This window comes from Gymnoscopelus microlampas, assembly GCF_963454915.1.
Source record: "Gymnoscopelus microlampas genome assembly, chromosome: 21".
NCBI classification, from domain to species: Eukaryota; Metazoa; Chordata; class Actinopteri; order Myctophiformes; family Myctophidae; genus Gymnoscopelus; species Gymnoscopelus microlampas.
The window spans coordinates 16,820,225-16,844,751 of record NC_139958.1 but is presented as its reverse complement, the minus strand read 5'-3'; the positions used below and the strand labels follow the sequence as shown (position 1 = coordinate 16,844,751).

The 24,527-nt window shown below is 42.1% G+C and overlaps 1 protein-coding gene across 3 annotated transcripts in view; it reads right to left on the bottom strand.

Moving 5' to 3' along the window:
* Positions 1-24,527, bottom strand: part of palm2akap2 (PALM2 and AKAP2 fusion) — a 104,211-nt gene that overhangs the window by 24,973 nt on the left and 54,711 nt on the right. For all 3 annotated transcript variants that reach the window (XM_084046736.1, XM_084046737.1, XM_084046738.1), the window contains exon 8: positions 18,756-18,841. In XM_084046736.1, coding sequence (XP_083902862.1) covers positions 18,756-18,841 — 86 coding nt within the window. The remainder of the gene's footprint in view (positions 1-18,755; positions 18,842-24,527) is intronic.

Here is a 24,527-nt window from a genome sequence, read left to right as displayed (position 1 = left end):
TTGTCCACCTGCTGTCCCGCCGGTGGACGCATAAATAGAATCCAGTGATTGAACAGAACTCACAGGAAAGTGGGTGCAGTAACCCAGTGTTGGGTCACGTTCTATTAGAGAGAGAGAGAGGGGTTCAAATCCAGAAGCACAGACAGTATTCTTAGAAAACAAGAGAAAAAAAACTCACAAGAAAAGACAGTAACTGAAAAACAGAGATGAAAGGACAGATTGTTGTTTGTGTGTGTGTGTGTGTGTGTGTGTGTGTGTGTGTGTGTGTGTGTGTGTGTGTGTGTGTGTGTGTGTGTGTGTGTGTGTGTGTGTGTGTGTGAGTGTGAGTGTGTGTGTGCGCGTGCGCGCCCGTGTGTGTGTGTGTGTGTAAGTGGGTCAGCATGACTGTGTCAGTATTGAGCAGAGCCCAGAGCTCCTGGATCAATAACATTAACTGATCAAATGCACAGGAAATGACAAAACCTATAATCTGTCTGCCTCTCTCTCTGTTTCTCTCAATTCAATTCAGTTCAAAGGGGCTTTATTATTATGAGAAAACATTTGCCAAAGCAAAAGTGGAACAAAACAGTCAAAACTAAATAACGTACACACTACGTATTATTAAAAGGGAATTCTCTCTCTGTCTGTCTGTCTGTCTGTACATGGAAGTCATTCATAACTTCACCCATTTTCAACCTATCTTCATATAATTGGTCCGCACTTAATGCTCATGATAAAATGGTACCATCTGTGTCTGTGTCTCATAGGAAGGCTGTGGACAGTTCAGAAGAAACCCGCCTACTAGTGACATCATCATTAGGCAGGTTTCTTCTTTTTTTTTTACAAGATTAAAACATTTTCATTTTGATTTGTATTAATGCAAGAACAATGGCTTCTATTATAGCATGCTAACTTTCCAGGAATAGAAAGCCTGCATTTTCTATTAGCTTGGGTTCCCTTATCGATGATGTCACTGGTTTCTGAACTGTCCACGGCCCTCCTCTGAGTCCTTCAAATGTTAATTTAGTTTATAATGCAATCAAACGTGTTTGTGTGAGAGTGTGTGTGTGTGTGTGTGTGTGTGTGTGTGTGTGTGTGTGTGTGTGTGTGTGTGTGTGTGTGTGTGTGTGTGTGTGTGTGTGTGTGTGTGTCTACAGCGATTAGTTACAAGACCACAACCACTGCGTGGCGCAATTGAGTTAAGATTACACAACATGAATCGAGTCGATGCTTTCGAACCGCACGAACCCTAGCGCGCCTATCCCTATTCTGGCAAACAATCTGCAAAAATAGGCAAACATTTTGTGAAAATATGGCAGCTCTAAACACGAATCTTTGTGAGCTTGTACATCAGCTATTTGAAGGTTTTAATGGTTAACCATCGATCAATCGAACGCACATGGAAGGATGTTGAGATCACTGACGGGTTGAGTAGAACGTGTTGCCATCTGCAAACTCTGCTGGATGATGGATAATGTTCCTGCACAGTCTGTCATTTTCTTCCTGCATTTGTTTTAGTGGATGTACAGGTCGCAGCGTGCGTGTGTGCATGCTGCGCCATTTTAACAAAGTGCATTCTTGATGCAAAAACAAAAGGCCCATTACACAAGACTGAAACGTCTGCTGTTGTGTACCATGGATATATTAAGAGAAATGTAGTGTGTACACATGTGCGAAAACAAATCGAAAACCATTCTGTAGTTACTGCAGAGATAAGCAACCTCTTCATTCACAGTACTGTAGGTCACCAACCTTACAACCCTGCTGCTTCCATCAACAACACTTAAGCTGAGATTCACAGTGATTCATTCAGCACCTCACCGTTACAGGAGAATGCAATCCAAACACACTGGGATAAAACTAAATAGAAACATAATTATGTGTGCTATAACTGCTGCACATTTAGCAGCCGCAACATAATCAGCAATTACGTGATAGATCATCGGAAACTCACAATCGTCCCGTGACGGTGATACTGTTATATTAACAAGCCTATAGTGTCTAAGGGAGTGTCACTTTTTGGGTTGCTAACTAATGAGGAGGCAGAACGAAAGCAGTCTAAGCTGATCGGACTATAGTTTATCTTAACAGGAAGCCAGGAAGGCTGGGCACCCTGTGTCCACGGAAACCGTGCTCAACACAGGAAGCACTAGAGGCCACCTGCTCCAACACGCACACACACATACAGTACTGTACACACAAACAATTTATTTATTTGGACTTTCGATTAGAGACATGGATCGTGTCAAAATCCACACACTAATTTCACTAATGTTCACTAATTTCTCTCATGAAGAGGGTGACAGTCACGGCAGACAGGATTATGCAATGCCATATCCTTTACATTGCAACGGTAAACAATGCCATCTGTAGGCTGTGTCACTACAATAATATTTAGGCTACTTGCTAATATTATGAGTCCTTCAGCATATTGATATCACAAGTACATGAGCACAGTATTGGACTTGGTATCTATACTGGTATCGGTGCATAATCCTAAACCATGCTAGCATCTTAGCCATAGAAAATAGTTGGAAAGCAGCAGAAACTCACTCATTTTCAGATTTGTGGTTTTGTAATAACAGGTGACATCATCAATGGATGGAACAGGTTACTATTTTTTGGTAAAGATAGCTCGCTGTTAACTCCAACAATGAACGAAACGTACTATATGGCACAATTACAGCGTCCCCTGTGATAAAGATGCATCAAATCAAGTGTGAATTAGTCTTCAAGTGGTCAAGGATTTAGAGAGCTTAAAGAAATAAGGATATGCTAGCTAGCTAGCTTCAGCGGAGGAGCTACCCCGGTCAAAGTTCACACAATACACACACGCACACATATAATACAAACACACTAGCAGTAATAATGACACACTGTAGCACGTACTGCAAGACAATAATGATAATAATGACAAGACGCCCACCTACCCATCGCCAGAGAGCGTGAAACAACACCCAGACTGAGATCATGTTTGGTTGTTTTGGGGAGGAATTCTCTGCATGTCTGGGCTCATGGCAACTATTCGTGTCAAAGCCCCTAGTTCAGACACACAAACAAAATGTGCACATACACACACTCCCAATAACCAAGACCCCCCTCAGACCCCTCACAAAGCAGCAACAAAAAGCCTGAAGGATGCTGAAGTTAAGACTCTCTCCAGACTGAATACTAATGATACACGCACGCACGCCCGCGTGCAGGCGCGCGCACACACACACACACACACACACACACACACACACACACACACACACACACACACACACACACACACACACACACACACACACCCTCTTAATTGAGCAACAATTTGAAGTAGAAGGATGAACAAACTTGTGTACACAAGCTCTCCAGGACATTGGGACCATACACAGTAAAATGGTTTAATTTGTACAATCAATCAGAGTTAAACAACATTTTGCTGCTTGTACTTGTGTATAAGTTACTGATAGCCTTCTTGATTCTTGAAATTGATGCTCGGGATTTGACAGTGTAAGCTGCATGCAACGGGTGCATTTCTCCTTTCCGACATGTCGCCTTTCCGACGTTGACGAACCCTATACCTAACCCTAACCCTAACCGCACGCGGAAGCCACTAGTCGGAGTGGTGAGATGTCGGAATGGAGAGTGAACACCGCATGCAACGCAGGTCTCTCACCCCACCCCACAGACATTGCACCTGCACTATAGTCAATCAGACTCATTGAAACACTAACCAATCAGACACATTGAAGCACTAACTTGACGTACTAACCAATCATGCTCAGTGATGCACTAATCAATCAGACACATTGAAGCTCTAAAACACATGGGCACACTGGCGGTTTTTCAATGGTAGGCCAGCAGGACACCAGTGGTGGAAAAAGTACTCAAATTCTTTACTTAAGTAAAAGTACCAATACTGCAATGTAGAAGTACTCTGTTACAAGTAAAAGCCCAGAATTAAAAATTTACTTCAGTTAAAGAACACAAGTATTGGCATCAAAATGTACTTAAAGTACCAAAAGTAAAAAGATATTAGAAAATAGCAGATCTACAAGCTCACAACGCGTCGCGATGCGACGCGTTGTGAGCTTGTAGATCGGCTATTTTCAAATAGCCTATGTACAAAATAGGGATAAAGTGGTTAATGTATGTTTCATAATATAATAATTTATATCTTAAAAGTAACTAGTAGCTAAAGTTTTCAAATAATTGTAGTGGAGTAAAAGTACAATATTTGCCTCTGAGATGTAGTGGAGTAGAAGTAAAAGTATTGGAAATTGGAAATACTCAAGTAGAGTACAAATACCTCAAAATTGTACTTAAGTACAGTACTTAAGTAAATGTACTTAGTTATTTTACACCACTGCAGGACACAAGCAGCATTGATTCTCAAGGTGAACTTCACGTGAAACTGCCTTTTCCATCTTATTGTAAGCAGACTGACTGTACCGACCACACTGCCACTTTCTTTTATTACCGGAAAGAACATAAAGACTAGTCAACGGATATACAGTAACACTCACAGCCACTCCACTGCACCATCATCACTGGGCCAATAGCAGACATCTGACAGTTTGCCACAGAGGCAAAACTATAGTCCATTAAACGGAACTAAATGAGCCCTTCCCTGCTGCCAAACAGTAATGTTTTTCCAATACGAACTACACTACAGTAATATTATAATGGAATTAGGTGTGTGCCATGTGGAAAATACACAAGAATCAATTAACAAGAAAAATAATCTAATGTCCTTCAAGCCAAGGTCGTGGGGTCACCAAAATCAGTAGGGTTCATCCAGCAACCTGTCTAGAACAGGGGTCTTCAACATTTCTCAGATTCAACTTTTTCTTAGATTTCATAGCTTCATAGACTAGTTTGACACAACTATCTATCATCAGAGTTTTTTTTTGTTTGTACATTTTCTTTTCTATTAATACAGTATGTTGGAATCATGTTAACGTGTATTTTCAGACATTTAACCACTTAAACGTCAATACTTAGTTAATCTCTCAAGACAGATGCAGCACCACTGCCCTAAACATGTAGTGCTGTTGTTAGTAGGGATAAACACAGAAGCACCCGGGAGGAAGTGTACAAAGAAAGGGGAGGAGCCAAACCGACTTCCTGTTTCTACACAAAAAAGAAGGTGGTGCCCCCAAAGGTAAAAACAAAGGTTTCTTCCCTTTTTTGTTTTTTACCGAATGGGTTCCCAGATTGATACTTAGTAAACTTGACCTTTGGCTCTGTACTTGGTTCGTTCTTTTTTCCCCTCTACACCAAACCTCTTAGCCACAAATAGCTGATCTACAAGCTCCGATATGGGGACCCACTTGCAATATGCTCACAGCCCACCAGCGGGCTCCGGCCCACAGGTTGAGAACCAGTGCTCTATTCCAATGAACTGGAATGAGGTCCTCACACGTTTATCACCAGGCTGCCTGCAATTATTGGATTCCCAAGTATCGACCTGCAGCTCTACTGCTGCGTTAGTATACAAGAGAGCCAAACTAGGGCATCAGCAGGAAAGAAAGAGCATGGCATGAAGGCCTGGATGCACAGCATCAGGAAAATATAGATAACATGTATCTAAAAGCTTCAAAATTGGGCAATAAAATTCCAAATGTGCCATGTGTTCCTCCCATCACATACACAGGAAAAGGTCCCACGCAGATACAACTTCCAATCGATATTCCCATAGTTATCTTTTGAAGCACCGCACATTAACCCTAGAACTGCCTTCTATACCAGTAGGCCCAGTTCTCAAACTTTTTCGTAATTCAAAATTATGCAACATTTATCAAACAACTGTTCAAAAACTGTTCAAACTGTTTTTGAAGAGCCAACGCTAAAATGTAAATTGACACAGAGGCTTTCCCGGTTTTATTGGGTTAATACCGCAAAAAGGAACGTACTGTACCAGTTAACTTATGTAGTCTCTCTCTTGGTTTCTTGTAGCCCAGTTTCTTGTCTTTTAAATTTCTTCACTCTGTTTGTCTTTGTCTGTTTCTCTGGTAAGAACAGTGTGCTGCCCTTCTTTCTGTGCCCACACTAATTATTGCACCTGTATACCTGTGCTTCCTATAGGCACAACCTGTGCATGTCTATCCAGTGCCCGCCACCCGATGTCTAGACATAATACTACTGCAAACTAGACCAAAATAACATGCCACAATAACAACAAAACATTAATTAAATTCAGCTCCTACAAGTTTGATTGTAAATCAAACTGATTGGAACTGATTCTGTCTATGTTCGTGCGTGCTAGATAATAACGACCGACCAGAGGTGACTGCGATGATGAGGGTGATGCATTACTTTTACAGAAAGTGTTGTGGTGTACTTATAATTGTCTGTGCTAATGTGAATAAAGAGGCCTGGCAAAACCTTTAACCCTCGTCAGTGTAAGAAACAAACTGATGCTGAATGGTACAGAATAGAAATAAAGAGGTACATTTCCTGGCCACCACCATGGAGTCTTGATGGGTTTGAATCTTCCACGGTGCATCGCAGCTTGGCCTGGCGCTCCAATGAACACGATTGTCCATGTTCACTGGTGGGAAGCTAGCAGGGGAGGGTGCTCATCACCTCTAGCGCTTGCACAAGTGACTCCTACAGGTTGGGCGCCTGTTCAACAGAGGGAGCGGAACTGAGAAGGATAGGGTGTGTTCTTCCACATGCATTACATCCTCCCACTGAAACTCCTCACTGTCAGTGAGGTGAGTCCATGCAGTTGTCTACACCCTCTCTAGGACCAACATGTAGGGGTTGGGAGTGACAGGGACTAAACACATGAAGGGAATTGGCATCACGACTTGTTTGGAAAGCCTTAAAAAGCTTGTTTAGCTGGACCCCTGGCCAAGGCATTAATTACGCTGGTACAGGTAAAGTAGCATTAGCCTCAATAACTTACAGCATTAGCCGACAGATAACTAGATCTGCCTCATGCTGACACTTTAGAGTTGTGTTAATATGTGGGGAAATAGGTTTTAAACTAAATGTAATCTCAAATACTTAATGTGTGCGTGTGACAACCATTTAGAGCTCACAGTATGTTATGATGGTTGTTTAGCACCCGACTAGAGAGCCGTTAGCTCACAAACAGAAACCTCTGGTTAGCATTCTAACATTCCATGCTGAGGTTGGAATGTGATAAGGAAAGGACCTGTTCACTTCAATCTCAGCACAGCCCCACCTCTCTCTCTCTCTCTCTCTCTCTCTCTCTCTCTCTCTCTCTCTCTCTCTCTCTCTCTCTCTCTCTCTCTCTCTCTCTCTCTCTCTCTCTCTCTCTCTCTCTCTCTCTCTCTCTCTCTCTCTCTCTCTCTCTCTGTCTCTCTCTCTCTGGCACATAAAACAATGTTTTGACTGAAGCAGCCCTGACATAGAGCGAGGTCAAACTCCCTGCTCACTGCAAGATTAACTCTGTTCCGTATTCTCATTCATCAAGCTGCTTTGGGTTTAGACATACAGTATGAACAGTTTGCTCTTGTTGCTTTAGTGCAGGACCATTCAAAACTCGTCTGTTCTTTCTTAACTTAAACCTTATATACTGTATACACTTTGTTGACCTCAGTCCCCCAGGTATCTACACTAGGCCCCCTCCTTTTTTCCCCTCTACACGCTAAATAGCACTGCGTTGTGAGCTTACAAGTAGATGTGCTATTTCCGGACTGAATAGTCAAATAGATGTGGTTCTCAACCTTTTCTGGATCAGGGTCCAAATAAGTGTTCCCGGCCCACCCATCTGACCACTTATCACGGCAGCCGATATGTGTGTGTTTTCAGAGAATTATTTTAATGATCAGTCAATCGATTGTGTTCCACCTCGGATCAATCTTATTTAATGGTATCACTTTTTAATATGAAAAAGTGATATTAAAATCTTAAGTGTTTTGCCAATTATTTGGGGGCCCACTTGCAATATCCTCATGACCCGACCAGCGGGCGACAGGTTGAGAATCACTCCATATAATTTGGTGCACCCCCCCCCCGTCTGTGTGTTCATTGTGTACTGGTGGCTTCTGGTTATAAACAGAACAGTGGCGTTAGCAGGTGGATCGTTCTTTTACTTTGTGTTTAATGAATGACTTTCTGCAGTGGCCTGTAACAATAGTCAGTGGATGCTGTGGACAATGGTCGGTGGGTGAGATTGTGTAACACTGGGCATCAGATAGCTGGCCTGCATTGTTGTGTTTCCTGCATCCCGCCTGGCTGCTTCCTTTTGTGGACCTGAATGTGGCCATGGGGCCAATCGGATGGATTCTTTGGCGCTGGTGTGACATGATCTGGCGACAACCTCCGAAACGACTACTATTAGCACCCATTTTAAGTGCTAAGTCTAAAGCATCGATTCTCAACCTGTGAGCTGGGGCCCGCTCGTGGACCGTAAGGATATTGCAAACTGCGGCCCCACAAATCATTGGGGGCCCGCAAGATTTTAATGATAATGTAACATTAATATACAAAACAAAAACAAAGAAATCCACTGGAGTAATGTGGTGGTGTTGTTTACCTGCCCTCTTGCTGTGTATTCTGGTGTTTTCGCTGCTTGTTTTGGTAGACGGGATGTTTTTGGTCCCAGTAAAAAACAAACCAAAAACAACCCTGTCTACCAAAACAAACAGTGAAAACACCAAAATACAGCAAGAGGGCGGTGTGTGTCTGCAGGTAAACACCACCACACTTCTCCCGTGGCTGATGAATGCTGGTATAGAAGGAAATCATTGGTAAAAAAAATTATACAAATGTATTCGACAGCGTCAATATGCTTATGTGGTATAGTGTGCCCTCCACAGGTCTGAACACCACTGGTGATTATCCTCATTTTGAAGTTGCACCCTGAAACATGCACTTCCAACAGACAAAGAAAGGACAAGATGTGGCTCAAGGTTCATAGGAGTCCACTAAGTGTCACTTCACATGAACGATGGTTCTTTCTTTTTATAGTTTGGAAGTGCGTGAGAGAACCCTGGAAACCAAGGGCTGCTGTTGGTTGTCAGATGTTCTGAGCTTTAATGGACTTATGTATGGCTGGTTGAAAAGTTCTGACAGTTCTTCACATCTGTGCTGTGTTCTCCTACTTCTTGAATTATTGTAAACTTCCTGAGAACTAGTTCTAACTCAACTGATATGATACATATTCACTTCAGGCTATATACAGCGTATAGTAAGTCCAACTAATTAATTAAATCATATATTTTATATATATATTGTCTTGATTGTATGCCTCCCTATATTGTGTCCAGTGAGGTTAAAAAAAAGTCCTGATTTTGTGGTCAAAACATTATTCTGTTCTACTCAGGATTAATGTAGACATAATAATTTGTGCAAATACTCTAGAGGTACAGAATGTATGTGCTGTCTGCTGTTGACTACAGTATAATCCTTGTATTTTCAAAGCAGAGTCTACACGCTCTCTCTCTCTCTCTCTCTCTCCCTCCCTCCCTGTCTCTCTCTCTCTGTAGGCCTTCATCACTTCTAAGCTGTCAACCATTCTCATGGGCCAAGCAAAAATAGCCACAAAAAGTCATTTGCACCTCCCCAGAACCACTTAAAATTCCAGTTATCTCAGACATGTACTGACTTGAAATGTTTTTTGGCCAAGTGCTTGGATAATCGTTCTCAAAGGCTCAGTCCTGAACGCTGACCAGAAGGGGACTCGTTCCCAGGGGATTTCACACAATCAACCTCGTCAATAATAATCACAAAGCTAGACAGTTGTTCAACTTATTTTAGCGAAACACTGGGTCATGATAATCAGTCATCACAAACCTATTACACTTGTGATGTGTATAGGCATGTTTAGACCAGTGGTTCCCACTGGTACTCCGTAACTATATAAAAGGTTATGAATAATCTTGTAAGTACTCAGATATTTTACTTAAGTAAAAGCAGCAATACCACAACATAAAAAAATACAAGTAAAAGAACTGTGTTCAAAATGTTACTTGAGTAAAAGTACAAAAGTATTGGCATCAAAATATACTTAAAGTACCAAATGTAAAAGTACAAAATGTTTGAAAATAGCTGATCTACAAGCTCACAATGCATTGCGATGCGACGCGTTGTGAGCTTGCAGATCAGCTATTTCAAATAGCCTAGGTATAAAAAGTACAATATTTGTCTCTGAGGTGTAGTGGAGTAGAAGTAAAAGTATTGAAAATGGGAAATACTTCAGTAAAGTAAAGAATACCTCAAATTGTACTTAAGTACAGTACTCGAGTAAAGTTACTTTACACCACTGTCTTATTCCCATTTCCCAGTACAGAGGCAAATTCTATAATCTAACTAAAAAAAAAAAAAAAAAAATTATGTCTTTCAACCTGTCCTGGAGTCCTTGTTTTGGGCATGTCCTTATAGTGAATATGATTCACATATTCACATATTTTCCAAAACATTGAAAATAGTAGATTTACTTGCAGATCTGCTATTTTTGTGATTAAAACAGGTGTGCATTGACATTTTGAAATCTTGAAAACTACGGGGTCTAGATTGTTATTCTTATATTATCAGTGAGATAATTATGTGTGTGAGAGTAGCACAGATTTGACTATAATGTTTAGGACTCATCCAATAACACAGGGCAGAGCAGCACTCACTTCCTGGAAAACAGCCATCAACAGATCAGCCATTCAAAGACCATTGGCTGCTTAATGTCAACAACACTTCCAGCCCTGATGTGAGACAGAACAGATTTCCTACTAATATCCTCTCTTCCTACCGCACCCCCGACACACACGAGCACGTGCGCACACACACACACACACACACACACACACACACACACACACACACACACACACACACACACACACACACACACACAAACACGTTATTTTACTATTTTTGTGAGGACATCAACATTTTAGGACGCCAATCTTAGATAGATTTGCCATTTTTCACCCTAACCCTTAAAAGTAGTAGCACGTGGTTGCCGAAAATAGCCAATATACAAGCTCAACGCTTCGCTTCATGCTGCGATGTGTTGGGAGCTTGTAGATAGGCTATTTTCGGTGTACAACACCAGCACGCAGCTACATAAAAGTCTCATATGGCATAACTCCAACCCCAAAACCTAATCCAAATCTTTTCCTAATTTTAAACCTAACCATAAAAACAGTAATTTCTCTTGTGAGAACCAGGAACATTGTCCATACAATGTCTAGTTATTTTTCAATTCAACTTTACTTGTGGGGACATTTGGCCCACACAAGAATATAGTAATAGTATGCACACGTGCACTGCACACGTGCACGCACGCACACACGCACACACACTCCTTCACCCTATCTGTTTTCCATTACTCCCACATTCAGCTCCTTCCCAGATTGTACACTCTTGCACTCTTCAGAATTCAATTAAGTTTTTAAGTAAAGTATGTTTACTGTGTTATCAGGCATAAAGTAATGTATACTTATTATAGTTTCGACTGAAAAAAGGAGTGGAGGCTCAATATCACACACCTGTAGAATGTTAGGTCATACTTTGTTCTGCATTATGCATTCCAGAAGGAATGCTGGAAAATGGGAATTTGTTATTGTTATTGTTGATGTTTTTCTGGCTCTCATGTCTGATTGCTTGGTTTGACTGGAGTTACACATAGAATAAAACATAGGGTTAAACTTTCCCCAGGGCTCTATACTAGGTCCACTAGTATTTCTCCTCAACACCAAATCCATTCACCAAAAATAGCCGATGTACAAGCTTGTGTAAGCGTCATAGCATGTTAGCTATTTTCCACAGAATGTTCACCCCAGAATAGGGTGAACATGAATAGTGTTCATGTGGTTAAACATAAATGGAAAAGAGGAAGGAAGAAATAGGTAAAATATTACCATGGATGTCTTACTACTCTTATCTAGATTTCCATCAACACTCTGAAATCATTCACGGATTAATGATCATCAATTTGGTTGGTGGAGTGGAATGACAACAGCAAAACTTAAGATTTGTGAAATGTAAATGAAATGCAGTGTTTATATGACTAGATATTACTGGTCTAAACATCCTCTGAGAAGACGTGTATTATAACAAGGGGTTTGGGAGAAGAGTGCAAGGGGGGCTTTGGTAACGCTACCCCGGGATATACAGGGACGCGTTTGTCAAAACTGCGTCACCCACATAATGCATGCCTTATCGATACAGCAGCCTCTACTGTATATCGATACACATATCGTCGGGAGTATGAATCGATTTATGGCCATATCGATTAATTGAACACACCCCTATCATCTGTATACATTTCTTTTTAAAGACTCTCATTGTACTAAAGACTGTCACATGACAGTTAATCATGGCGGGAGATTGATGAGGTTGTAGCCTGTGTATCCAATATCTATTTGTAATCTCTGAGAGCGTACAGATATAACTATTTTTGTTAAGCGACACATTTCGAAAGCAATTCTGTGACCAAGTATAAATAAAAGCTTGACTCTTTTTGACCCCATCGCCTCCTCCACTCATTCCTCCACCAGGACCTGCACCTCATACACACACACACACACACACACACACACACACACACACACACACACACACACACACACACACACACACACACACACACACACACACACACACACACACACACACACACACACACACACACGCCCTCCTCACCCTGGCCGGGCTTGATACACTTTGTTGCCATCAAACAACTTACTGTTATATAACCTGTGTGTGTGTGTGTGTGTGTGTGTGTGTGTGTGTGTGTGTGTGTGTGTGTGTGTGTGTGTGTGTGTGTGTGTGTGTGTGTGTGTGTGTGTGTGTGTGTGTGTGTGTGTGTGTGTGTGTGTGTGTGTGTGTGTGTGTGTGTGTTGAAGGAAGAGGAAGAGGTCTAACAGAGGAAGACATAAATGATAGCATTGTTGATTCTGTCAGTGTTCTCATACTCATCACAGTAGTAAAAGACACATCCTTCACCCTACAACCCTCCACCACACACACAAAGCCTTACAGCATTACTGTGTAAACCTTTAATGCTTTCTAACCACAGCACACTGTGGGTCCCACATTCAGTGGGAGGTGGAGGGAGAAGTACTGACTTAGCATGTATCTTCATTATTTTCTAACCTGCCTCCTGTCTGCTATTCTTGGCCATCTAGAAGAAGCAGAGACTTCAAATGTAGAGCTCTGGTGGCTGTAATTACTGTATTTCTGAGTCATTGTCGCAATTCAGCCGTGTCTGTCTGTCTGCAGATAATCGTCGCGCAAACAACTACGCAGATCAGTGTCATATTTCTTGGGCAACATTGTTGCTATGACCGTTTGGAGACCAACCTGCTGTAAACTGCCTTCCGCCTTGCACTGCCTCTTAAGGAGTGCTCACACAGTGAATGTACAGTAGGACAACAAAAACTTGAAATTCGCTGGGTCAATCAAGTTGATGTTGTTGTTGTTGTTGTTGAAGTTCTCCATAATGAACATTAACAAAGTCAAACTGCACTTCCAGCTGACACACCCACACACACACAGACATCTAAATGGCATCATGAAAATGTCAACTGCCCAGAAACTGGTCCCTGACGGCTGGTTAAAGCCAAGAGACGTCAGGTGTCTGGAAGCAGCTATTGAAAAACATTTGTGATACTGTTCAAAGCACTGCGTCATGTAAGGAACGTGCATTATGATATATTGAGTGTCATACTATTGTGATTCATATCTATTTTCTGACTATTCTATTATTATCTCTGCCAGACCGGAAGCCCGTAAGATTATGTTTTCGACTCACTCTCTGTGTGTGTGTGTGTGTGTGTGTGTGTGTGTGTGTGTGTGTGTGTGTGTGTGTGTGTGTGTGTGTGTGTGTGTGTGTGTGTGTGTGTGTGTGTGTGTGTGTGTGTGTGTGTGTGTGTGTGCGTGCTTGCAGCTAATCACACATCGCTGGACCGATCAGCATCAAATCTTTTGTGCACACTCACTGCCAGTAGGTGAAGGAAGACATTCCAGCCCATATTTGGCATGACCTTATTATGAATTGCTTTGAGAGTCGGCAGAGCCGTTAAGGACTACATCTGCTCCTGTTGGCATACTGTACCATCCCATCAGATCCACCAACCACGCCCTCTCCCAGGTTATGCACGCCATCTACTCCCACCTCGACAACAGAAGGGAAGGGGGCTATAGTCAGGCTGCATGGGATTTATTGACTTCAGCTCAGCTTTTAACACCAGGCTGCTTAACTGTCAAACCTGGGAGTGAACACCTCGGCGTGCGCGTGGGTCAGTCACACCCGCACCCTCAATACCGGAGCTCCCCAGGGCTCTGCTTTACTATCTCTACACCCACGACTGTGCGGTCAAAAACTGTGTCATGCCGACGACACAGTGGTGGTGGGCCTGATCACAGTGATCACAAATAATGACAAGCGGGCCTACCTAGAGAAGGTGGCAGTGGTGCCAGGACCACAACGTCTTATCCAAGGAGATAATCATGGACTTCTATCATACACAACGGCGGAGGACCTACAGCCCCTCATGGTCAGCCGGTCACCACCAGTGGAGAGGGTGAACAGTTTCAAGTACCTCTGTGACGTGCACATCACTGAAGACTTGACTTGGAAAATGCACACAGAGTCTGTGGCAAAGAAGGCTACAAAACCTATATCGCCTCAAGACAGATGAGGGATACAAGGACCCAGAGAAGGTCCTGAAATCCTTTCACTCTTCTAGCACTCAGAGCATTCTGGCAGGGGTGACCACCACCCTCCAGTGGTGGATAGTAACTAAGTACATTTACTCAAGTACTGTACAATTTTGAGGTATTTTCTACATTGCAGCATTTTTTACATTGCAGCATTTATACTTTTTTTTAAAGTAAAACATTGGAGTACTTTTTCCACCACTGCCACCACCACCCTCTGGTACGGAAATAGCTCCTTCCAGGATCTGCCAGCCCTGCAGAGGGTGGTGCGGTTGGCCAAGTGCACCACAGGCCCCACCACAGGTCCCTCCCGGCCTTGCAGGAACTCATACGCTAGCTAGCAGGTACTTGAGCAGAGAAAAAAAAAAGGATTCTGAATCTGAAGGACAAAATCACCCCAGCAGCAACGGACTGTTTGTGCAGATGCGGACAGCAAAAAATGATGCATCTCAAAGCTCAAGGCTCAAGACTCTCAGCAAGAGATTTTTTTCCCCTGAGCCCTGAACAAGGATGAAAAACAAGAAAACAAAACAAAACTGCGTTTGATCTTCACCAACAACCCTTTCTGCTCACAACAGAGCATACAAAGTCTTATTCTCCTTCTGTTTTGGGCCGAAAACCCCTGCACATATTTTTTATTATTGTACATTATTGTACTTTATCATGACTGCACTGTACTCTTTATTATTGCATAATAACCAGTTGCTAAATCATTCCCTTCATATTCTGTCCACAACACATTGCTGCTAAAAGTTTTTTTTTTACCTTTACTTGTCTTTTCTAAACCCCACTGGTGCTAAAAAGTTATACCCTTACTTTTTCCGCCTCATATCCAGACCAGAATCCAGTATTATCTTGTTATTCTTAGCAGATGACACACCAACATTTAGCTGCTTGTTAATACAGATACAGTTACGCACACAGACAGACAGACAGACAGACAGACAGACAGACAGACAGACAGATAGATATATAAATAGATAGATAGATAAACAGTTATTGATAGATAGATAGATAGATAGATAGATAGATAGATAGATAGATAGATAGATAGATAGATAGATTACACACAGCCATCCAGACTGTCTAGGGCTAGGCCATATGTTATTTATTAAAATCAGGTTAAGGTCATTTCTTCATGTAGGTTACATTGTTGCTGCAGAGGAGAGAGACTGAGAGAAGAGAGACAGAAAAACAGACAGACAGTATGCCTATTGTCTACACTATAGATAGATAGATAGATAGATAGATAGATAGATAGATAGATAGATAGATAGATAGATACAGAAAGACAGACAGACAGATAGACATGCAGGCAGACAGACAGACAGACAGACAGACAGACAGATACATAGCTACATACTTAGATACAGACAGACAGACAGACAGACAGACAGACAGACAGACAGACAGACAGACAGATAGATAGATAGATATTTAGATTTATGGAGTATTGCAGCAGTGTGTTCTACTGACCTCGTTGGGTCAACTGTGTCAGAAGAGATGACAGTATCCATGATTTGACAGACAGCTCACTAATGAGGTAAGTGACCACCAGCCCTACATTCATTCATTAGCCTAATGACTAACAAACCTGCAACACCGCATTATGCGTATTGCATGTAGGCCTACTACAACATACATATATAATGTACATCATGCAAATATCAACATAATATAGGACTGGACTGTGCAGTGCAGACCAGACTACCAGACCTTCCTCTGGAATCAGGCTGTGGTCATTAATAGAATAATACATACAAAACGACAACAATGACATCATTAATAACCTGACAGACAGTGTAGTGACAGGCCCGCTGCAGCAGCTGTGCTGTGCGTCTTTATATTACAACTTTATTTATATCTACCTGTGTAAAGAAGACAGCACCGAGCCACCGACCAGCCCTTCGTGGGAGTCCTTCCTGGGACGTGCAGTAATGCAGCAGTAACGTGGCAGGAGTAACGTATTTTTAATTACCTATGTTATTATTATTATTTCATACCGCAGGATACAGCACCACTCAGGAGTAACGGACGCGCGAGCCTAAAAACCTGCCGTTGCAGCGCGAGGCGGGCGCGTGAGTTTCGCAGAGCCGTGACGTCACAACAGTCGTTTTTTTAAAGCACGAGCTTTTCCAGGTTCCAGTTCCTTCCTCTATTATCTCGCGCAGAACAGAGACGGTCTCTCTCTCTCTCTCTCTCTCTCTCTCTCTCTCTCTCTGTCCCCCTGCCTCCCTCTCCCTCTCTCTCTCTCTCTCCCCCTGCCTCTCTCTCTCTCTCTCTTTCTCCCCTGCCTCTCTCTCCCTCTCCCCTCTCTATCTCTCCCCCTGCCCCCCTCTCTATCTCTCCCCCTGCCTCCCGCTCCCTCTCTCTCTCTCTCCCTCCCTCCCTCTCTCTCCCTCTCCCTCTCTCTCTCTCTCTCTCTCTCTCTCTCTCTGTCTCTCTCTCTCTCTCCCCCCCTCCCTCTCCTCTTTCGAGGCACGCGTGTTGAATAATGCAGGGCTGAGGTCCCGTTGTGTTCTGTCCCGTTCCAGAGCAATCAGGAGAGAGCGAGCGCCCAGCGCCAGGCCAAGCACAATGAGACTCGACCCGTCAGATCAGGTTACTGGCAGCACTGAGCTCTATTCAACAATCTGACCCCCTGTCTACTCCCCGTAACTCCCCCCCTTTAACCAGTGGTGGAAAGTAGTACTTTTACTCAAGTAGCTAAGTGTACCCACTTGAACCCTGAAATCTTAGTTGACCGGGGTCCTCCAGGGGTCTACTCTTCACCGATATAGACGTAAATCTCCAATCTACAAGTGAGCTTTTTGGGCTATTTTCGCTGAATGTTCCCTATATGACATCAACGTATTCTCACACTGGTTACGTCAAAGCCAGGTGTGATAAGTTTTGACCGATTTGACCGTTGAGCTGCACCCGTATGACTAGGCGGGACTCCCCGTCGAGTTGCACTTTGGCGAGGAGGTGATGATTTGCGACTCTCTGCCTATCGGTATGCAACTCACTGGGTGCTGAGTCAGCAGAAGCGGACTTCACACTGCTTGGCATATCACCTCGACCACTAGCTTGCCTAACGGCTCGCTCGGGGGTCCTCATGGGCCTCCAGTCCACTTCTGACAGTGAGCCAGGCTTGTTTTAAATGTTTTTAGCAGACGCGTCAACCATGGACGAGATTTGACCGATATGCCCACCTTATACTAAAATTGCCTATGGGTGGGTGGGCCACGGGCCGGTGGGTGTGTCTGTGGATCGCGCCGCGGCCCTTGGGGCCAGGGCCCCCCGGCAAATGCACATATGGAGACAAATTCCCGTGTCAAATACTCATATGGAGTCAAATGCACTGTATATGGAGATAAACATGCAATGATGTCAGACACAACCCGCCAAACGCACATAATGGAGATCTGATTTTCAACATGCACTGATGTCTGACACAACAGAAACAGAAATGGGTCACTAGTAGCCTACTTTTGGAAAAGTTCAAATTCTATTTAAATCAATTCAAATGGGGTTTATTTGCATGAGAAATATATATTTACATTGCCAGTAAGTATGAATTAGCACCAAAAACTATACAATTAAAGATATACTTAGGCCTACTAGAAATAAGGACATGTGTAAACAGAGCTGTCTAACATTACAATATTGAAAACAAATATATAGTTAACTTGTGTTTTGGACGAACACACCTCTCTCCCACTCTCTCACAATTTTTCAGCCCACTGTGAGGTCATAGCGTCAGCCGTTCAAAGCTGTGCATGGAAGCACTTCTTTTTTTTCCAGAGCGGACAATAACAAACTCAGAACCCTCCAGAACAATTACGTTCCGTGACAAACAGGAGCAATGAACCCACCACAATAAAGCAGCACCGCCGACAATGAGCAATGTCTGATTAGGAGGAAACGCTGAGACTGAAAGGCATTTCAGTCATGTCCCCCTTTTCCCAACGGATGTCACACAGCACACACCCTTTATTCATCATGAACACACAGCTGATATGTACAGTAGACCTGCATAGTACATACATACGTATACAGTACAAGCATACTACATGCAAGCACGCACGTATGTATGCACACGCACATAAACACACACATACAGTACATACAGTACATACAGTACACACACACACACACACACACACACTCACCATGGCAGTGTGTGGATGTTTGACAGGAACTGTAGTTTGATGTCCATTCCCTGTAGTCATGGCAACCCTTGGTGTTTGTCTGTATCCTGTAACAGAAACAGATATCATCACCATCATCATTCTCATTATTGTCATAATGGATGTAATTTTCCACTATTATTATTAGCATCATAATTGCTGTCATAATCAAAGCACTCAGATACCCACACTCTCACAAACACTCTCTTTCTCTCTTGCTAAGCTCTCTCTCTATATCAGTGGTTCTCAAACGTTTTCATGGCAAGGTCATTGTATTTGGCAGCAAACCATGCACAGGGAACAGATACATAGATCGGCTAATTTAAACAGCCGATATACAGTATAATAGGGTTAAAGCGTTCAAATTGATTTTGGTGATACATTAATTTTTTTTTCTGCAGACCCCCTGGAGCCCCCTTTGAGAATCTCTGCTAGCTCTCTTTCTCTCTCTCTCTCACTATCTTTGTCTCTCTGTCTGTATCTCTCCTGATGTGTAAAATAAGGTTAAAGTGGCTAAACTGATTTTGTTGCAATATTAGGCAATTTTACTGGGGACTCCCTGGAACCCCCTAAAGGACCCCGGGGGAGTACCACTGATGACATATTTTCAACCTCAGAATGAGCAGCGCACATCATGTGAAGAAGCAGTGTGTGTGTGTGTGTGTGTGTGTGTGTGAGATGATTATCTGTACTTGAATCACAACTGTATGTACATACAGTACTGTATGTGACCAGCCTTCTATTGTCTGCAGATAAATCAATTAGTGTTTATTAGCCCAGAGAACACGCCCATCCTGTGTCCTGAGTGCGTGCGTGCTTACGTGTGTGCATGTGTTTGGCCTATGGCTATTTGTATTTACAGTATGTTTTCAGGGATTGGTTGTCATGACATTTCCATTATGATCATTTGTCATTACGCACACTGCACGCACGCACGCACGCACGCACGCACGCACGCACGCACGCACGCACACACACACACACACACACACACTTCATCAGAAGTGTGAGTCAGTTGGCTTAGATCACATGGTTTTCACGCAAGAGCAAAATTACAATGCTCTGTAGACCAGTGGTTCTCACACTGAGGTCCAGGGACCCCCAGGGTCCTTGAGGGGGGTGTGGCAAGGTCCCCAGCTAAATGGTTGATAGTTAGGAACCAAATGGAACCTTACAGCAGGTCCATTTGGTTCCATTTGTACGTAAGAGTTATAGGGGTCCGTGACCTTAATGCACACCGAACTGGGGGTCCTTGAAATTAAAAAGATTGAGAACCACTGCTGTCTGTCTGTCTGTCTATTCTGCAGCAGTAGTAGTGTAATCTAAATGAAGTAATGGTCAAATCATGGCTTTTTTGAAAATGTTACAGAAGCATGGTCACGCATTAGCTATAATTTATTTTAATTATTCTGTAAACAGTTCTTAGTTTTTATAGTCCTTAAATTGTTTTATAGAATCTTAGATACAGATGCCTGTTCTTTGTTGTTTTGTTTTGTTGCTTGTCTCTCTTTTTGAGAAACGTGTTTTCTTTTAAACCCTACGTCAAATAAATCAAATCAAATCAGATCAAAATTACCGTAATTTGATTTTACCAAATTATAGAGAACTTTGTCAAATGGCTTTAATATCTGCATGGTGCACCGTGCACAGCTCAAATTCAACACATTTAGGATCATAAGCTGTGTAAAGGTTTTAGTAGGTTTTTATGTATTATTGTGTTAAAATTTAGATTGTTTCACGATACAAGCTTGTTTCATCAGGGTTCGTCAGCTTACCTGCTGAAATGTTGGTTTGATTAAACTGCATGTAACCAATTCTAATGTATAACATATAAAGTTAGTGTCGGCACCTCACAGCAAAACCAAAGGAGTGTTGAAGGGTTATATTAACACTATTGTGTAGGTGTGCATTTCATATGCTTCCTTTTTGAAGAATATTTATACATTATTTGGGCAATGACAGGGGGGTGTTTTAACTTCTTGAACCCTAGCATCCCGATTCATGTCATAATAGGTGAACATTCTGGGGAATCGAGGGGGAAATGGAGTGGGCCAAACATAGACCCCTGGGGGACCCCAGACAACCAAGTATATAGGGTTCAAGTTGTTAACGAGGCATTGATTGCACAAATATGCTGATTGGCTGCTTCTGGACCACAATTGTGCTTCTTGAAAATATCACCAGATCATGAGTTTTTATGTGATGTGGCTATGCAGGAGTCTAGCCGTCTAGAAGGTCTGTCTGTGAGTCTGGCTGCTGGACTGATCAGTGCCAATTTGTTTTAAATTTGCACTGTAAATACTTTGTCATGACACACATCACACTCGCTTATTGTCACTATATAATAAAAAGGCCATAGGGTGTACACCAGTATAGTGAGTTAGCTAAACATGTATTCATAAACTGCTAAATTATTCATGATTCCCATTCTTTGCTTATCATTTGTATTCATGTAGGCCTGGGGATGTTTATGATTAAAAACCCTGCAATTACGCACAGTAGGCTATACATACACACATGGCTGTTCTGTGATGGTTGTTAATCTTGTACTGTGCTCACTGATGGTCGATGGTTGTTACCCGTGCTGTGCTTTGATGGTTGTTAACCTGGTACTGTGAACAACTGAGAAATAGACCTTTTTCACAGCCATATTGACATAAATAGTTGTGTAGTGTGACTTCCTTCTCAGGCATGCTTCCAATGATAACAATTAAGGTTCTTCTGGCGTGGGATTGGCTAATCTTGGTGTATTAAGGATCTTTGATCACTACTTCCTGTACCATTTGATCTCTACTTCCTGTATCATTAATCACTATTTGATCGGTTCATAATACATTACGTTTCAAACCATTCATGTACAGTACGTGTGTCTACTGTCTATTGTCTTAAAAATACTAGACAGGTATGGTTAGTTTTCTACATTGCTTACAGACTTCAACATGTGTCGTGCAAAAGTTAAAAAAATAGCCGATCTACAAGCGCACAACGCCTCACAAAGATGTTTTTATTTTATTTCTGCCTACAAAAACAGGGAGGCCAGGTTGACGGTGGTTACGTCTGTCTGTGGGTTTTATAAATATTTAACCAATGAAAAGTATTAACAAGCATGTGAGACTCCTCTACACTGGATCCATTGAAACACAAGTTCCTTTTTCCATTTCCTGGAAAGTAACAGTTTTGGACATACAATGTTTTCAATGTGTCTTATGGCCTATAGTAATAATAAATGTAATAATAATAATGCAGTAGCCTACTGTATGTCTCAAGTTAAACTGAGTATGACCAACATAATAATCTTTGTTGTTGTTATGTTACTGTTTGGTTAATGTTTGAATTGTCAGTTAAATATTTTGTCCAAACGTATTTTGTAATCTGTGGACCCCCTTGAAAACGAGATGGTTCATCTCAAGGGGTTATTTCCAATAAAGAATTTCAAATATAATAATAATAATAACTATAATAATAACTATGATAATAATAATAATAATGACTATAATAATAATGATACAGTAGTCTACTCTGACTGTTGCCTACTGTTGTAGCGGCTCATTTTGTGTAGAAATGTGTTTCATCATTCTGCCAGGTTTGACTGACACGACAGTACACTGCAAATCCTGAGTGTTACAGGTTCATACTGCTCCTTCTTCTCAAGACGTTTAAGGAATTCTTAAAACCATTTTAGACGACCTTTCTTCACCAACTGAAACACTTATGAGACAGTTTTATTGACCACTTTCAACCTACAGTATGTTGGGCATGTCAGTCATAGATGAAAAAGATGTCTCTGTGCGACGCGTTGGGAGCTTGCAGATCTGCTATTTTCAATGTGCAACACCATTATAATGATGAAGTATAAAATGAGTGGTTAAATGACAGTGTTTGTTCTTGACCACAAGTGATCCTCTGTTTAAAAAACGGATAATGCAAATGATGTTAATGATGATGATAAGAAAACATCCCTGATCCAGTTACAGTTCTCACAGAATGTCAGTGGATTAAACCTCCTGGAACTCCCTGTAGAGAAGGTGAGAAGGTCTGAAGGTTCTCGCAGTGTCTTGTTAGTGGCAGAGGGTCAGGATGCAATGAGACGAGCTGTGTGTGATTCACTACCAAGCAGCCAATCAAGAAGAAGTGGAATGTTAGGGAGGACAGAGAGAAAGAATCACAAGCAAGAGACGGCCAGCAGGGGGCACTGTCGAAACTCAGCTTTATTGACCAGAAAAAAGAGAGAGAGAGACTCAAGAGGAGAGAGAGAGATAAAGAGGGAGAGAGAGAGAGAGAGAGAGAGAGAGAGAGAGGGAGAGAGAGAGAGGGAGAGGGAGAGAGAGAGAGAGAGAGAGAGAGAGAGAGAGCACGTGTGACAGGTGAGTTTGAAGTACAGAGTGTGTGAGTTATCATTCATAATCATAAAAAGGTAGAGAGAACACAGCGAGTTGTTGAACAATAGAAAATGGCTCCGTTTTTTTTTTTTTTTTTAAACAGTCCATAGAGCTGGGAGGGAAGGCAGGCAGAAAGGAGAGAGACACCTACAGTCTCGGAAAGGGTCGCCGCAGGCATGGCAGTGGGGCTGTTAACACTGGTCAACAAGTCTGTTGGTTCGCCTATACAGCTCCTTGTGTTAAACTAACAAAATAAAACACACTTACACACAAATAGCCTTAACAGGGAAACAGGTACAGTACATGACACCCCATCTGCTGCTGTCTGAGCCTGGGGTTGAGGCTGTCATTGTGACTGTCTGTATTGTATTGCAGTGGTTCTCAGACCTTTTTTATTTTTTATTTCAAGGACCCCCACAACTCTGAGAGTGTACAGATGGAACCAAATGGACCCGTAAGGGTTCATTTGGTTCCATCCGTACACTCTCAGAGTTACAGACCTGTAAGGGTCCATTTGGAATGCCCTCGAGGGTCCCTGGGACCCCACTCTGAGAACCACTGTTGCATTGCACCTCAGTGTGTAGTTTAAGATTTTCAGAAGTTGTGCTTTGCCATAAATTAACACTACACTTCCCACAATGCACATGATCAATCATCTAAACCCTAATCATGCAAACGATTAATCTGGTCGGTCATTGAGGGGGACATAGGTCAAACCCATAACTTGTTTCACAGCTGCATTCAATTTGAAGATTGTGCTGCGTTTGAACACAATAAAGGTCCATGTTTGTCTCTACTCTCCCCCTCTTTACAACGTTTTTTTTTAATAAATCTTCATTACGATATCCTCTGTTTATAAATCTTCTTTATGATAGTCTCCCTCTTTAACTATTGTTATTTTTTTCATTCTTCATTATGATATTTTTATGGCTCCTCAGCTTACAGACATCAGTGTTCAAAGATGGTTGTGGGGGGGTAACGGAGGGGAGGAAAGGGTTAATGGTGAGATTTCACACAGCAAAGCGGTGACGTTAGAGAATGAAAAATAGTCCCAGTCATACAGTTATCATATATGGCATCAGAATGACATCATAAAAATGTCTAATAATGTCCATAATAATATCATTTCTACTTTGCTATAATATAGATGTGGAAAATAAAATCATTACTAAATAGAATATAGTGTATTTACATTCATTATCTATACAGGAACCCCAGATCCCTGGCCCCCTAGTGGCCAATAAAGAAGTCTGACTGACAAAACCGGCCAATCACATTAAAGCGTGTACAGCTAGAGGCCAGTCTACAACTCTTAAACTGACCAATCCAAGAGGTGCGATTGTGTCGCTGTGCAGAAACCCATATTAGGAATGAT